Genomic DNA, 17,500 nt, shown 5'->3' with positions numbered 1-17,500 from the left:
TATTGTTTTATTCTTGAGGCTCCACACTTTGCCAATTTCTATTTCAAGATCTTTATAGATCGTTCTAGAGGTGTGAGATGTGATCATTTTCAAGCACTGGAGGTGGTTGGTGGTCCCACCAGTTTTTATCATGGGGCAGGTCCAGGATTTTTCAAATTACCCAGTGAATATATCGTGCAGCTCTATCATGCCTGTTGAGATATTCTGTAGAAGACTGCACATGGAGACAACATGATTTATGGTTTCATTTTGTTGTTGACATACACGACATGTTGTGCAGCTGCCGTTCTTTAATATGTTGGCCTAGTAGTTTCTTGTAGGCAGGCATTTATCTTGGGCTGCTGTGATAAACCCTTTTGTTTCTGATTTTAAGCCAGAAGACATTAATCATTGATGGGTAAGTGCTTTGTCAACATCGATATTATTAGCCCTCTTTGGGTATTTGCCATTGAGAGGTTTTTCTTGACATTTATCAGGAAGAATGTCTCATGCGTTTAGTTTTCTCATGCGCTTAGTTTTTCCTGTGCTTGTTTCTAGTAGTCTAATTCTGGAATTTGTTGTATTTGGAATTCACTTATATATTCCTTTGCCTGTTTTGTTACTGGGTATGATGCTTTCTTGTTTTCATGTTTTGAGACAAGTTTTAACATCCAGTCCTCAGAGTTTTTCAGGTAGGTGTCTAAACCAATTGTGGCAATCTTCATTGTTATTGCCAGTTGTAAAAGTCCACGGCCTCTCTCTTTTCTTAGTCGTTCTATATCTGCCTTAGGGTGGTGTATTCTATGCATTGTCAACAGTTTTCGTATTTTTCTGTCAAGAATACATACTTCAGTAATTGACCAGTTAATGATATCGAAACTGTAAGTCACGACTGGTATTGACCGCTTCGATCCTGTTTCTTGCATTCAGCTCTGTCTTGAGTATTGCCCTTACTCTGCAATAACATTCTCTTCTGATACTTTCCCTTGTCACTGAATGTTTGATTCCGCCCCCTTCAAATACCAATGGGTATTTGTAGCTCTCCACTGGTTCTAACTCCTTTATGACATTCTGCTAGTCAAGGTTAACGTGAGATGTTTCTGTCATTTTTCCTTTGAGAAAGGTAGCTTTTGAACATTTATCGAGGCCAAATTGCATCCTGATGTCATCGCTGAATTGTTTAACAATTGGTAGTAAGCCTTGTAGTTGTTGGCCATTTTTAACAAAGAGCTTTAAATTGTCCATGTAAATGAGATGATTTATATTTTTATCAAACATTTTATAATCGTACTGTACATCATTGAGCAATTTCGAGTGAGGTAATAAGGCCAGACAAAAGAGGAATGGTGACAGAGGGTCACACTGGAAAATGCCACATGGAATTCTTACATCTCCTGCATTTAGAGATTCATTGTCATTGTTCAAAGTCAGTGTGGTTCTCCATCTTCTCATACTAACAGACAAAAAGTTTCGCAGAGTAGGTGTTTTTTTTATACATTTCCAGACATTTCTTAATCCAGCTATGTGGTAGACTTATTATTATTATTATAATTATTATTATTATTATAATTATTATTATTATTATTATTATTATTATTATTATTATTATTATTATTATTATTATTATTATTATTATTATTATTATTATTATCATTATTATTATTCAGTAGTCATTTTTATCACGTGCTTTCACTGCACTACCGAGCGCATCTCTGTGTGCCTAGGGTATGTGTTGTGGTTTCTAGTGGTGCTCTTATATTCACCGTATTGAAAGCGTTTTACGCTGGATGTTCGTGGTGCCTATTTCCAGATCTTTGTATTTTGATAGTTTCTCCGTTTCTTTTAGAGATACATTGTCATCTCTTGACATTGACACATCTGTTAGCAGCCATTTTTCTCTTGGTGATCTCTGACAACTATATCCGGTCTATTAGCCTTGATTTCTCTATCTGTGTGTATTGGCATATCCCAGAGTATGTTTGCTTTCTCATTTTCCGAAACCTTTTCTGGGGTGTGCCTATATCATCTTTTTTCTTTGTCACTTCATAGGGTTGGTATAGCTTCCAGTGTATGTAGGCCCCAACCCTGTCATATCTGTGAATATATGCCTTCTTAGTCAGGACTAGGCATCCACAGACAATAGGATTTATTATTTCTTCTCCATCACTACATATTCTTCAATTGTATTTTTTTCCATTATGCGTTTTTAGTGATCTCTGATGGGAAGGATTTTGATCTTGTGCAGCAATTAAAAGTCCTTAGTCTCTACTTTGAGTCCTGAGCTTCTTAACCATTGTTGGGATTCTACTTTGCCTACTTCTTCTTTGTTCAGCTTAACCCAATATTCTCTATATAGGGGCTTTTTGCCATCGTTTTATATTGATATATTGTTGCTCCAGCTTCAAATTGGATTTCAGTTGTTTTAAAGCTTTTGTTGATTCCTTTTTTTCTTCATAGCTGTTAGGTAATATGACTTCTTTCTTGTATTTTTCAGTTTCCTTAAAGACAGAAAACATTTTTTTTTTCGATCGTGTTTTATGGTTACTTGTACCAGCTTCCCTTGCTTCTGTATTAGGTATCTGTGTAATCCTATGGTTGCTATTTTATAATAAGTTTCTATCTATATAACACCTCTTCCACCTTTTATCAGTTGTATATATAACCTTTCTATGTCAGTTTTGGGTGGTGCATCCTAATTTCTGTCATTATTTTTTTTTGTTTTCCTGTCTAGTTTGATTAGATCGTTTAGAGTCTAGTCAAGTCGTACCTTGTATTTATATGTGTGTGTGTGTGTGTGTGTGTCTGTGTGTCTGTGTGTGTGGAAAAGAGAGAGAAAGAGAGAGAGTTTTTAGTTTATAAAATTGATTCCGTTTAGATTCTCTATATGTTCAGTAAAAGTTGGTTTGATGAACTAAATATTGTTCAGATTTGTGAAAATATAATTTGAAGAGGAAATGTTTGTATGTCTGTCTGTGACCATTTTGCAACCGAATATTTTCTGGCACATAATTCAAAGAGAATTATATCAGCCAAGCAGGATGAATACATATCAAAGAAAAATTTTAGATTCATAAAACTAGGATGCATTGTGAAAATTTTAATCATTAGTCGAATCCTAGGAAAGACTGACGTAGCTATTCAGAGTCAGTTAGTTAATAATATGTTTGATATGGTTAGAAAGTTTATGTATCATTTACCAATTCTTTAAGTTAGTGGTTAAGGTAATAAAGAGAGTTGGATAAATCTAGTGTAACATCCCAACAATTGAAAAGCTTCAATGGTTATTTAGAAACTTAAGGCTTTAAAGAGGACTTTTTTTCATCTGTCGGTTGCACTTTAATGTATGTAAAATCTAATAAAGTTGACTGAGCACCCTTAGTAACAAAGTTTTTATTGAACCATACGATACCAGTATATTTAACAATCATATTTCGAGATCATAATTATTTCAGTTTCTTTCTCCATGATGTTTGTGATAGATTTAGTGTAATCGATTGCCAAGTTAATATGGTTGATCGATGAATAATAGTTACAAATGTCAAGCTGAGAACATCTGCATTTGTTTAACCGTTTAATCACTTCCAGTGTACAATTCCAAAGAGATAATAGTGAAACGTATTCTTTTCGGGGGTTATTTTATCACGGATATGCTTACTGATCTTATATCGGTCAGTGTAGGATGATTCACACTAATCGTCGGTTTGTAATCGAAATCTTTCTCAAACTTTTTACGTAAAGAAAGTTCATTTGGCGAAAGAAGCTATATGCGATGATACGCAAGTTGGATTTAATGTATGTGTAAACCTACCTGCTTTTATTGTAATATCTTGCATAGTGAATCGTTATTCTTCATTGACTACTGCAGTCCAACATTCTTAATAACAATTAGACTTATTAGATACATAAAACCGTTATGAATAATATATATATAAAATATTCTTATTATGGCAAAATGTAAATCATGTGATAAATCGAAATTGGAACAATAAATGAAGTTCAGCCCCAAATAATGTGTGTATGTATGTGTGGGTGCTTGTTTGTACTTGTGCGTGAGTGTGCGTATATGTGTCTATACATACATATATGTATGCATATATGTATACATGTACTCATGCATGCATGTTATTCATGTATATATGTACGTACGTATACTTAAATGTTTTCTGTTTACTGTTTACCTTGGATAAGTGTATTATTCATTAAGTTGCTCAGCATGTTCAGGATAATGAAGACTGACAAAAGATCTACTTCTTCTTTGTTTATATTTCTAATAGAAGAATAATCGTAGCCTAGAACGCACAGAAGGTAAATTGCAGCAAATCTTTATGCACTAAAGTTCAAGATATTGTTAATAATATTTTTTTATAAAGCACACATGCATTAAGGAGAATGTCATAGATTGAATCGATTCTCACTCAATTATTGTTTTTCATGCTATTAAACCCGGCGATTTGAATTCAGAATTTAAAGTGCCGTAACTATTTCAATAAGTTCAGCAAATTCTAAATGGTTATTCAGTTGTCATATCCATATTTTCTTTCTAGGTATATAATGTAACGTTCTTTTAGAGCAAGATTACATATATATATATCAATACATAGACTTAATTAGTTCGTTTATCTAAGAGATTGTAATCGAATCCTCTGGCAGAATTGATAGTAATGATTACATGCAATAGGGCAACGAGTAACAAATTGTATATTATGAAATAGCTAATGTATTTGCATTTATTAAACAGCTCCAGTTAATTTATCATGTAAGTAACTATTGATTATAAGGGCCACACAAATATTTGGCAAAAATATTCATACTTCCGCTTCAGTAAATCTGAATATTACATCGATGGGTGTTGCCCCCCTGAAAATCATCCGTGTGCTACTGAATGAATTGGAAGAAACACGTTTTTATTTCAAAGTGAGGAAGAACACAACGGTTAAGGAAGATTAATGGAGATTAAACTGCAGTAATATGGAATATAAAGAGTTGGTGAGGAAATTCTGACTTAAGAAAGAAAACGATAACATAGGAGAATAATGGGAAAGATGGCGGAAAATAAAATGTCTAACACAGCTTCAGAGGCAGTAATATCAGTGCGTGAGCATATATGTGGTTCTAATCAGGTGAAAATGTCTTTACCAGTTATGAAGTTGTTTTTAAAGTGTCTGTATTTCCCAAAACGCTCTGATCTCATGTTTAAAACCCGGTTTTCGTGATGGAAATTTTCGAGGATTTTGCTTTACTCTGCAATGCATAGGTCACATCTTTTGCTTCCAATTTTGTAAGCATGAGATATTCTAGGATTTTTTATCTTTTATTGAAGCTCAAAGTTTCCAGATGTAGTTAATAATTGTCCAATTTTTAAGTGTTCTTTTAATTTATATGCCTAAAGTAGGATATCTGATTAAAACTTCAGCTTAAATTTATCTTCCGACACACCAATATAACATTTATGAATATATATATATATATATATATAATATATATATATATATGTATATGTATGTATATGTATATGTGTGTGTGTGTGTGCGCGCGTGCGTATGTGTGTGTGTGTATACATATATTAACGGTGGTGCCCCAGCATGACCGCAGCTTTCAAGGTGAAACAATTTAAAGATATATATATATATATATATATATATATATTATATATATATATATATATAGGGTGGCCATAAAGTCATGCACCATCCTGCAATACGTGAAATTGCTAACATTCTCTTGTTTTTTCTCACAAACCAATCCTCATTGTATGGAGGCACATAATAAACAAGTCGGGGCCAAGGTAATGGTGTGGTGTGGTATTTGGCACAATCAAGTAATTGGACCATTTTATTTTGAGGGCTCTGTGACAGGTGGCTTGTATCTGAACGTGCTTTAACAGCAAGATGATGCCCCAAATGTATTTACTTGGAAGGGAAAATCCTGTCTGGTTTCAGCATGATGGGATCCTGGCCCATTATACATTACAGCTTCGTGATTTTCTGAATGAACATTTTCAAGGAAGATGGCTCAGGCGTCGCGGGCCAAATGCATTGGTACCACGGTCACCAGATTTAACTCCAATGGACATTTTCTTCTGGGGCTACATATAATCTCTTGTGTATTCTGAAAAGATTCGTGACTAAAGACATCTTCAAAGAATTGTTGAAGCGTGTAAACAAGCCAGCGACAATGAAGAACTATTTGAGAGGGTTCATCACAATTTCAAATTCCGTATGAACACTTATTTAGAGTTACATGGCCACACTTTGAACATTTGTAATGGATTACCCACTTCATCGCTAATAAAGCATACTTGATATTCCCATGGTGCGTGACTTTGTGACCACCCTGTATATAAGAGCAACTATTGTGCTGATGATAGCGTTTGAGGCAGATATGTTCAAGTTTATATCTTGTCTCCAGTAAAACAGACTGTCTTTTATTTAATGGTACATAAACTCTTGACAATACACGATTCTTGAAAGCATTTATACTTGTATGTGTATTATACGCACTTATACGTTGATAGTTTTTCATGTTATCTGCTGTTTTCGTTTTCTATTCATCAATAACAATTATTTTTTTGTGTTGTTCTTTTTTTATATACAGTTGTGTTTCTGTTTGTGCAAAGCAGTCATGGCCAAACAACTACAAAGCATCTGAAATTTTCCCGTCCGGTCGAGTCGGAGACAGTTGAAGATTTGGATGGATCTACAGCAGATACATTCCAATTAAATATAATGTCTACGGACCAAAATGTTCAATCGGAAATGCCATCTACTACAAGACGCCAAATTAGAAATTCAACACCTGCGTTGAATAAAATATCTATTAGTGCCATTTCAAGTACAGCAGGGATTACTACTAATACTACTACTGCTACAATAACCACAACTAGTAGAAGTAGTAGTAGTAGTAGTAGTAGTAGTAGTAGTAGTACCACCACCAGCAAAGCGAAAAGTAGTACCACCACCAGCAAAGCGAAAAGTAGTACCACCACCAGCAAAGCGAAAAGTCAAAGTGAAGTAGCCAAAGTGAATGAGAGAGATAGTTTAAAGAAACAACTCACCAACTACAAAATAATTGTCGCTGCAGTCAGTATTTTGTTGGGCATAGTATTACTTATGTTCATTTTCTATGTCATCTCAAAGTAAGAAACATTCATTTTACTTTTTCCTTTCAGTATATTAAACACCTCTAACAATGCTTAATTGAAATAAACAGCACCTTTCTTTTCCATTTAGCGTCCTGCATTCACCCAAGAAACAACCTAGATAGCTCACGCCAAACTTACTCGATGTTTGTGCACAAAAGTCCTGAAAATATGTTTATGAAAGGAGACAGGGCAACCTAAAAATCTCCCAATAACTTATTCATTGTTTATATCAATAAAGCAAACTTGTTTCACCCTTTCTACTAAACCAGACTTGCAAATACTAATTCATTATCTGATGATTTCTTATGGAGGTGTCACATATGTAATATAAGCCAGAAAATGCTTCAGTGCTGATTAGATGTTGACTCTCTACAAATCTCAAGGAAATACAATAAGGAAGTGCTACCGCCATATCCGGAACACTAGACCTCACAACAAAATCCATTACCTACTGAATATTACATCAACCCCTGCGTTTGCTACTTTCCAATTTTTTCTTCCTATAATAATAACTTCAAATTTTGGCACAAGGCCCGAAATTTCGGGGGAGGGGAGTAAGCTGATAACATCGATCCCGGTGTTCAACTAGTACTTATTTTATAGATCCCGAAAAGATAAAAGGCAAAGTCGACCCTGGCGGAATTTGAAGTCAGAATGTAAAGACGGGCGAAATGTCGCTAAGCTTTTCGCCCGGTGTGCTAACGATTCTGTCCAGCTCGCCGCCTTTTTTACTTTCTGTAATAATATTTATTTGAAATTCTCTCTCAATCTATTTTCCCCTTGTGGATGTTGATTGATAGATATTCATTCTGAACATCAATTGCATTGACCTCACTGGTCTCGGAAGGAATATGTGCAATATAGATATTCTTTTCTACTCTAGGCACAAGGCTCGAAATTTTGGGGGAGAGGGCCAGTTGATTAGATCGACCCCAGTACACAACTTTGTACTTTATTTATCGACCCCGAAAGGATGAAAGGCAAAGTCGACCTCAGCAGAATTTGAACTCAGAACGTAAAGATAGACGAAATATTGCTACGCATTTCGCCCGGCGTGCTAACGTTTCTTATTTCTTTATTGCCCACAAGGGGCTAAACATAGAGGGGACAAACAAGGACGGACAAAGGGATTAAGACGATTACATCGATCCCAGTGCGTAACTGCTACTTAATTAATCGACTCCGAAAGAATGAAAAGCAAAGACGATCTCGGCGGAATTTGAACAAATAACGTAACGGTAGCCAAAATACAGCTAGGCATTTCGCCCGGCGTACTAACGTGTCTGCCAGCTCGCCGCCTTGCGTACAGTATAAATATTGACTCTCCTCCTCTATGACTAATTCACGAATAAATATACGTATTTCTGAAGATGGGAGAAATTATCGAAATTGTTTCGTTCATCAAAATATTTATCTAATACTTTGGCACAGACCTTGTCTATTGTTCTCTAGGGGGTCGATAAGTATTAGTACTAGTAAAATAATTTGTGATATATTTTATAAATTGTATACTAATGAATAAGGGGTGTTTACATCGAAATCAATAGAAAAATTATTTTAGTTATTGTAGATTTCAATTTAATGGTTTGCTTACTTTTGTTTTCTAGAAAGAAAAACAGTTTAGATATTGATCAGCCACGTTATAATACTCAGGTAAGGACATATTTTTCCTTTATTTTTTTCTATTCTCACCTTTTAACTAAATAATGTCTAGAAACAGTCTCCCGATCTTTAGAATCAAAAGCTCCGAAACGCTATCACAGTCCTGCAATATCATTTTTATACTGACAGAACTTTTCTTTCAATATTGGTTTCAAATTTCGGCACAAGACAACCAATTTCGGGAAAGGAGATAAATGGGTTACATCGACTCCAGTGTTCAACTGGTACTTATTTTATCGACCCTGAAAGGATGAAAGGCAAAGTCGACCTCGGCAGAATTTGAACTCAGAACATATAGACAGAAGAAATACCGCTAAGCATTTCACTGGCGTGCTAACGATTCTGCCAGGTCATCACTTTAACTTTGCTTTCAATATTGGTTTCAAAGCCAGGAGTTGTAAGGAAGGGGGTTTAGTCGATTACAGCAACATCAGTACTCAACTGGTACTTATATTATCGACTCCGAAGGGAAGACTGACCAAGCCAACCTCGGCTGTATTTGAACTCAGAACATAAAGACGGACGACATATCGCTAAAAAATGTGTGGCCTACTAATCATTTTGCCAGCTCGCTGCCTTCTTTTCTTTTAATATTGATTTCAAATTTTGGCACAAGGCCAGCAATTTTGGGGGAGGGGTAAGTCAATTACATCGTTCCCAGTGTTCAACTAAGTCAATTACATAGATTCCAGTGTTCAACTGGTACTTATGTTATCCACCTCGAAAGGATGAAAGGCAAAGTCCACCTCGGCGGCATTTGAACTCAGAACTTAAAGACTGACGAAATGCACCTAAGCATTTTGTCCGGCGTGCTAACGATTCTACCACTTTGCCGCCTTCTTTTCGTCTGATATTAAAATTATTTAAGATGAAAACTTTACGACAACCAGTTTTCTAGAAAAACTTGGAGTGTTCGTGTTTGATCTTAGTTTATAATTTATTTTCAAACTATGTTTTATGCCTTAATCAATCGGAGGAAAACAAATAGAGCCCTTCTTTCTATACGAGTATATTAAAACATTAATCAGTTTACTGTATTCATCAACAATCACATAAAATTTGTTGGTTTCGATTTTAATTCAAATGATATTCACTTATTGATATAGGTGTGATTAGAGGTTCGTAAAGAAGATGAAGCTAAGGAAATATATTAGGAAAAATTACCTTTGTGATATTTATTTCTAAAGGACAGTGATACGGCTAATTAGTTGCTACAGAAGTATTTGCAGATATCATTCCTGTCCAGCAGTACTTACACACCACACATTCCTATTTAAATATATTGCTAGCATGTCTGTCACACACATCTTTGTACTACATCCTGTTTGTTCTTGATGTCCAACTTGATACCTGTTATTTCACCACTTTATTTCTCCAAATAATTTTTCATCGTTATTTTCCGTAGTGCACAGAACACTTCAATAAATAGCGTTTGTTCTAATCTATTTTCCTTTATATTCATTTTCTTGGCAAAAATGTGATTGCTTGGTGAGTTCACTATGGAATATTTCCTAGTTTTAAAACTACTTTCTGATTTTGTGTCATTTTTCATACGTTTTATGATATAGGCGTGTAGACTATATTGATAAAAGATAGCAATCATCTTTATTCTTAGCTCGAAGAATCGGCTTATATTTAATGATATATAAAAGTGGAAAGTTAATTCCCATTTGCTATCATAAAGATTATTAGAAAGAGATGGATATACGAACTTAAATACCATAAATCCAATTAGTATCTAAGTATGAATAAATATGAAATAGAAGTAAAAGCAAGTGCCGACATCCTGAGAGCTTGGGAAGAAAAAGACTGGTCATATCATAAATGACTTATGTGACTGCGAATAGTTATGAATGTATGAAAATGTGGTTTAAAATGTTTTGTGGCAATATTGCATTCATCAAATTTTTTTTTATAAAAGTTTATGTTAATCTAGCTTGATGTTCAGGTTTTAGTATTTTTTCTTAATGTTGCATTTTTTTTATTATTTCAGATCTGTGAAAATAAAACGTCAAATAAAGCGGTAAATTAATATATTTCATAATAAAATAAATTCCTATTTTCTGTTACTTGTACCGAGCTATTAAAAACACTAAAGTAATATTTCCTTTAATGTGGATAACTGAAAACTATACGGAGCACTGCATTATTAATTCATTCAAATTTTGGCACAAGGTCCATAGTTGACTGATACTTTATTTTATCGAATCTCTAAAGAATGAAAGATGGGATTTGAGCTTAACATACAGAGAACCGGGGGAAATGCTGTAAAGCAATTTCTCCGACCCATAAGTTATTCTCCCAGCTCGCCGCCTTACAGAGGCAATATATCGATAATTCTTTCTGATTTTGGTACAAGGCTAGCGGTTTTCATGGAAGGGGTTGTTGAATAATTGACCTCCAGTACTCGACTGAAAGGATAAAAGGGAAAGCCGACTCCGTGGCCTTCGAACTTAGAAAGTAGAATCGGAAAAATGCCATTTAGCATTTTGTCTCGCTTGCTAATGATTCTACTAGTTCGCTGCCTTAGATTGGCGGTGTATTAACAGTAGCAGTTCAAAATAATAGAATGTTGTGTATTATAGTATAACAAAATGTAACACTGCATAGATATATTCAGTATTACATTAATAGAAGACTATAGTTAAAATTAAGAGATTACTATCTGGACTACCTTCGAATTGGAGTGTCGTAAAATGATTCAGTGCTGTATAATATGAAGTGTTGTTGAAGTAGAAATTTATACGATTCAGGATATCAAGATATTATATTAATACAAGATATCATATTAACCTCCATTTATGTAACCAAAGAATGATCAAGTTCAGGCAGTATTCACTTAACGTCGTTTCGTTATAAAGTCGACGCGAAATAATATATAAACAAACTAAATATTTGCGTCTGCCTGTCTAACTGAATTTTTGTTTGATTGTTTTGTGTTCTTTTATTATGCAACAGGCTGCATTCTCAGTTCAGTAAAATAAAAATAACTAAATGAATTTATTTTACAAACATCCTCTACGATATAGTCTTTGTGAATCCACTATATACAAACAGGCAAACCATTTAAGGTAAAATAATATTTAAAATATAATACAGTAAAGGTACTTGAATCTCATGGTAAAGTTATGTGTAAAGAAGACTTGACGGAGATAGAACAGCATTGTGCTAAATAAGATGATAAAAGTGAAGATGCAAAACCACCTCGAAGCTGAAGACTTGTCTGAGATTTTTAGTTTCAGATAGTTTTGACCATTTTCATTGTAAAAAATACTCAAAGATAAAGAGGTTCAAAAACAGGTTAATAATAATTGAATACAAGCGTTGCAAGGAGTTATATGAACAGATGGAAAATATTGCACGAAGCAAACCTAAGATACGTTCATGAATTAAATTATTATCCTTTTGAGCTTTTTACTTATTAATCTCTGAAAGTTACTTATAGCACACATATCTTACTATTTTTAATTGTAGGTGTTTTACGTTTGAAGGTTCTAGATGTTTTTGACTAGGAATGTACAATAAGAATGTATCAGAGAAATGTAACTCTTGCTAGCATAGTTGAACAAATGATGAAGTTGGTTTCGCTTTACGCCGCTTTTCTTTTGAAGTTCATATAAACGACGTTAAATGAAGCCCGACTGTATCATATTTAGCTAAAAGCTATATATATATATATATATATATATATATATATATAATATATATATATATATATACATATATATATATATATATATATATATATGTTTCGATGATACACTCATTCTATATATATATGTTTCGATTATACACTCATTCGATATATTTTTGTTTCTAGATGGCACAAACAACTGTAAGACTGAGTTCCTTTCTGCCGCATGTGGACAACATAGAAGATGAAGACCCCGATACCAATGATAACAGTATTAGTTCGTTCCAGACAAGGAAGAAAAGCGCGCAAAATACATCAATTTAGTAGGAAACAAAGAACACATATACATGTGTGTATATATATATATATATATATATAAAATGAAGATGTGTACAATTAATTTTATTGTTCTTCAACATACTTGAATGTGAAAGGCTTTCGCTGCAGGGTTTTGTCTCAATGAAAAGTTTTTCTCAATAGTCGGCAGAGTGAGATGTTTCTCCGAGGTGAAACACACGAAGCGTATGATTTCTACATTCTACTGTATAGATCCGTGTTAAAAGAATAAAATGTACACATGTTCATTTTGATACTCGCTTCTCTATGTCCTTATACTATATATATATATATATATATATATATATATATATATATATATACAACTTTGCTTTATTATGTATTTCCCTTTCTCTCATTTATAAACTCAACCATATAACCATTTACATGAATATATGTGTACGTGTGTTTGTATGTATGTATATATTCATGCATGCTCACTACCTATATACGCAAAGTTTTCTCTCTATTGCATCATTTGTTTCTGACTGAACTCTTCGTATTTTTCATTTGAGAAAGATTAATTTAGACAGTTCAAAACATATTTATGCAATATATCTTCGCTCCTCTCCTTACAATTTTTCTCCATGTATCATAACATAGAATATAAGAAGTCTTGAATCTCCGTGCCGTTGAAACAATTTTGATATAATTCTGAGGTGAAGACCAGAGTTAAAATTTATTAATCTTGCGCCCAAAACTGATGCGTGAAAAATGAAAAGAAGCGAAGCGAATCTTTAAATAAAATTCTATTACTTTATCACAAAGACAAGAAACAATGTAATTACATCTTTGAAAGTAGCGATATAATTTTCACCCCATTAGACTGCTTAGTGATATTTATTAGCCAAACATGAATCAGACAGAATATCTGTTTTTTTAATTCCATCAATATTTGCACCATATTAAATATAACATCGGTGAAATGAAGAGATTATATTTATTGTTTTTTCTGAAGCAATTTTCACTGTTTGCTTTTATTGGTTCCAACTGAGATGTCTAGTTACCAAATTATAAGAATCTTTCCTCGTTGATTTCTAACTCCTTTTCCTTTACCTCTCTCTGGTAAAAGTTTGGTTTAGTCTGAAAGAAAATTTCAAAGATTAAAAATATATATTGCATTTTTAATGTTATTTTTTTTATTTGGATAGAAAATAAACAAGATTTATATAAACTATACATATTAGCATGCTCACAGCAAAGTTCAAGATTTTCTTTTTCTACAAACTGCAATGTTATATGAACTTCACCTCGTATAGTATTTCTTACTTTTTTCTCCAATCGAACGATTGTCCGTAGCCCTAACTGAAGTATTTCTTGATAGACTCTCACAAAATTAGGTTATAGACTAAAAATCTTAAATTTTTAGTCCGATAAAATTTAGGAAATCTTTTCTCAAATCAATTAAAGCAATGATCAATTTTCTTTAGAACTGAAGAAGATATGCTGCACTGACCACGGACCACGTGTGCTTGTCCCCAATCAGTCACCCTTCAAAATGTTCTTTTTATTCTAAAAACAAGTGATAAAAGTGTAACGGAGAACTAAAAGTTGAGAAAAATGCTAATGAAACAATGGATACTTGAGTGGTTGTGCTGATAAGCGGAAAGGTTTCAACGGATGAATATATTGACGGAGGAATTATGAATTTGTAAATCGATGTATGGTTGGCTGAATTTTTGAATAAAAAATATATTTATGTTACCTTGCAGTGTGTCTGAATGTAGATGTGAATTTGCCGCAGTATTTCAAAGAGAACTGCAATCGCTGCACTTGCTGCCATGACAATAAATAAACCCATCATATCTTCAAATTTTAATGCCGAGTTCTCCTTCTCCTTCTTTCGATCTTTTATGTTCTGATCACCACATTTTCCAAACAGCCAGCTAAGTAAGCATTAAAGAAATTATATCACTTGTCATCAAGTTATTAATGTCAGGTAACACCATCACAAATAAGATGCACTAGTTTGTTGAATAGCTTTTTCGAAACCTCAAAATTTGTATAAAACGGAAACTTAAAAATATCAACAACAAATAAATTAGATAAGTTTTCATACATTTGTTTAATTTTCCACAAACCTCATTTCTTTTTTAATTATAAATTGAGTGAATATATAAATATGTATGAATTTATGATTTGGTGTTACTTTTAAATTATTTCCCGGAAAAATAAACGCTGTTTGCCAAATAAATATCTGATTATATCATTTTTGTTGTTAGCAAATAAATTTATCCCTAAAATTTGTTTTGTTTTATTGTGTTTACGTTTTTCATGTTTTTCAAGTTTAAAATGAGAAAATATAGATGTGGTAGATAGATTAGATTTTAATTCAATACATATAGAATAGTACTACAATACATATAGGCTTTTATATTTTAGTATAATTTGCTGTGGCTGGGGACGCGGCAGAAAAGGAAAATACGTAAGTTCTGATTAGTAGGTCGTTTCCTCTTCTGAGCCAGCTATTCGTTTCTCGAGGAAAAGGAAGTTTTGTCGAATATAAATGAGGAAATTCCGTAAAATAAGGGACACTAAAGGAAGGTGAAACCAAAATCTAGTATAATTCGTTCTAGGTAGAGGCCGGAAACGTCTCTACCTTCACTTCTCACAGGCAAATTTTAAATGTTTCTTTTTCCTTGTCAAAACGAAACCGATACATGAAAGACGATTAGCTTTTATGGTATGTATTTTCGATCTTCTATATTTTAAATACTAATTCAACTGTGATTGACTTCAGCGTCAGGTTGCGATAATACAATTTTCAATATTATAGGGGAATTTAAAATTCTACTAAGGTCGACTTCGCCTTTCATCCTTTCGGGAACGATAAAATACCAGTTGAACACTGAGATTGATGTAAACTTGAACACTGAGTTCGATGTAAAGTACCAGTTGAACACTGACGTTGATATAATTGATTTAACCTCTCCCCCGAAATTGCTAGCCTTCTACCAAAATTTGAAATCAATATTGTAGTCGAATTTAGGAGGGGGGTCTAGCTGGTTGAATCGCTAAAACACCGGGCAAATTGCCTAGCGGCATTTCGCCCGACTTTCTGTTTTGAATTCAAATGCCACCGGGGTGAACTTTGCCTTTCATCCTTCGGGATCGATAAAATAAATACTAGTCGATTACTGGGGTCGATATGATCGACTTACCCCCTTCCCCGCCAACTTACTGACCTTGTGTAAAAAATTGAAATCAACATTATAATGGAATTTTGTTGTTACTTCACGGTTTCGAATTTTAAATCCGATGATTTAACATAGTTAACATTTTCAAACATGGATCGTTTTAATCAGTTACACCTCTTCAAAACAAATATACTTTAAAAATAATTCAGTTTGCTTACCCTATATCTAAATTCGACTCTCGTTATAGAATATTACAATTTAATCACCATTTATTATACAAATTTCAATTTTTTTCTACTCTAAGTACAAGGCCTGAAATTTTAGGGGAGGGGGCCAATCGATTAGATCGACCCCAGTGCGCAACAGGTAGCTAATTTATCGTCCCCGAAACGCCAAGTCGACCTCGGTGGGATTTGATCTCAGAACAGACGAAATACCGCTAAGCATTTCGCCCGACGTGCTAACGTTTCTGCCAGCTCACCGCCTTATTTAATATACAAATATTAATCTCCTTATTGCCTACAGGGGGCTAAACATAGAGAGGACAAACAAGGACAGACAAACGGATTAAGTCGATTACATTAACCCCAGCGCGTAACTGGTACTTATTTTATCGACCCTGAAAGGATGAAAGGCGAAATCGACCTCGGTGGAATTTGAACTCAGAACATAAAGACAGACGAAATACCTATTTCTTTACTACCCACAAGGGGCTACACACAGAGAGGACAAACAAGGACAGACAAACGGATCAAGTCGATTATATCGACCCCAGTGCGTAACTGGTACTTAATTTATCGACCTCGAAAGGATGAAAGGCAAAGTCGACCTCGGCGGAATTTGAACTCAGAACGTAACGGCAGACGAAATACCTATTTCTTTACTACCCACAAGTGGCTAAACACAGAGGGGACAAACAAGGACAGACAAACGGAATAAGTTGATTATATCGACCCCAGTGCGTAACTGGTACTTATTTAATCGACCCTGAAAGGATGAAAGGCAAAGTCGACCTCGGCGGAATTTGAACTCAGAACGTAACGGCAGACGAAATACGGCTACGCATTTCGCCCGGCGTGCTAACGTTTCTGCCAACTCGCCGCCTTATTTAATATACAAATATCAAGTGAACTAAAATCTCTACTGTTAGAGCAGACTGGTTTGATAGTATAAAATGTTTCATGAAATAATTCCAGCTTCAAACACTCATAGTCAGCTGTTGTCTTCTCCACAGAAAATAGCACTCGAATAGTGTGAAAATCTTATGATGCCCCCACCCTCTAGAATACTAACGATAATCTGTTACTAACTGAAGACGAAACAGATTTTCATTTCACCGAACTTGAGTAGTTAAGCTCGTGCTAACGTATTTAATGTATTTAGCATTATCTATGTGAAACAAAAACTATTATGCAGTAAGGACCAAATAGTACTAAATATTCAGGTGAGATTTTCGACAAGTACGAAGACAACTCCTGACATGCTTTGAACTCATTTGACCTTCTCCGTGTAGGATACGGAAATGCGTGTTTAAAACTTCGTAACATTGTCAAAGTCATTAGCAATATCACAAATCAATTTCCAAAATGTAAGTATTCTTTGAACGTGCAT

General features: G+C 34.1%; 2 protein-coding genes across 5 annotated transcripts in view; one reads left to right on the top strand and one right to left on the bottom strand.

Annotated features, from left to right (window-relative positions):
• The window catches only part of LOC115213545 (bypass of stop codon protein 1), a 45,207-nt gene that overhangs the window by 14,163 nt on the left and 13,544 nt on the right, over nucleotides 1-17,500 (top strand). Inside the window, exons 1-6 of one of the 2 annotated variants that reach the window (XM_036504282.1) lie at nucleotides 2,434-2,554; nucleotides 6,574-7,114; nucleotides 8,728-8,773; nucleotides 10,776-10,805; nucleotides 12,603-12,769; nucleotides 16,740-16,742. In XM_036504282.1, coding sequence (XP_036360175.1) covers nucleotides 2,449-2,554; nucleotides 6,574-7,114; nucleotides 8,728-8,773; nucleotides 10,776-10,805; nucleotides 12,603-12,740 — 861 coding nt within the window. In that variant the 5' untranslated portion in view covers nucleotides 2,434-2,448 and the 3' untranslated portion in view covers nucleotides 12,741-12,769; nucleotides 16,740-16,742. Of the gene's footprint in view, nucleotides 1-2,433; nucleotides 2,555-6,573; nucleotides 7,115-8,727; nucleotides 8,774-10,775; nucleotides 10,806-12,602; nucleotides 12,770-13,355; nucleotides 14,572-16,739; nucleotides 16,743-17,500 lie in introns of those variants that run through there. The other variant, XM_029782579.2, reaches the window with a different exon arrangement.
• LOC115213334 (glutamate receptor ionotropic, kainate 2-like) overlaps nucleotides 13,537-17,500 on the bottom strand; it is a 92,372-nt gene continuing 88,408 nt past the window's right edge. For all 3 annotated transcript variants that reach the window (XM_036504280.1, XM_036504279.1, XM_036504281.1), the window contains 2 exons: nucleotides 14,458-14,638; nucleotides 13,537-13,835 (listed from right to left, as the gene is read on the bottom strand). In XM_036504280.1, coding sequence (XP_036360173.1) covers nucleotides 13,764-13,835; nucleotides 14,458-14,638 — 253 coding nt within the window. In that variant the 3' untranslated portion in view covers nucleotides 13,537-13,763. The remainder of the gene's footprint in view (nucleotides 13,836-14,457; nucleotides 14,639-17,500) is intronic.

Source organism: Octopus sinensis, linkage group LG6 (assembly GCF_006345805.1).
Source record: "Octopus sinensis linkage group LG6, ASM634580v1, whole genome shotgun sequence".
NCBI lineage: Eukaryota > Metazoa > Mollusca > Cephalopoda > Octopoda > Octopodidae > Octopus > Octopus sinensis.
The sequence above is the reverse complement of the archived record's forward strand: the minus strand, read 5'-3'. Positions and strand labels throughout refer to the sequence as shown.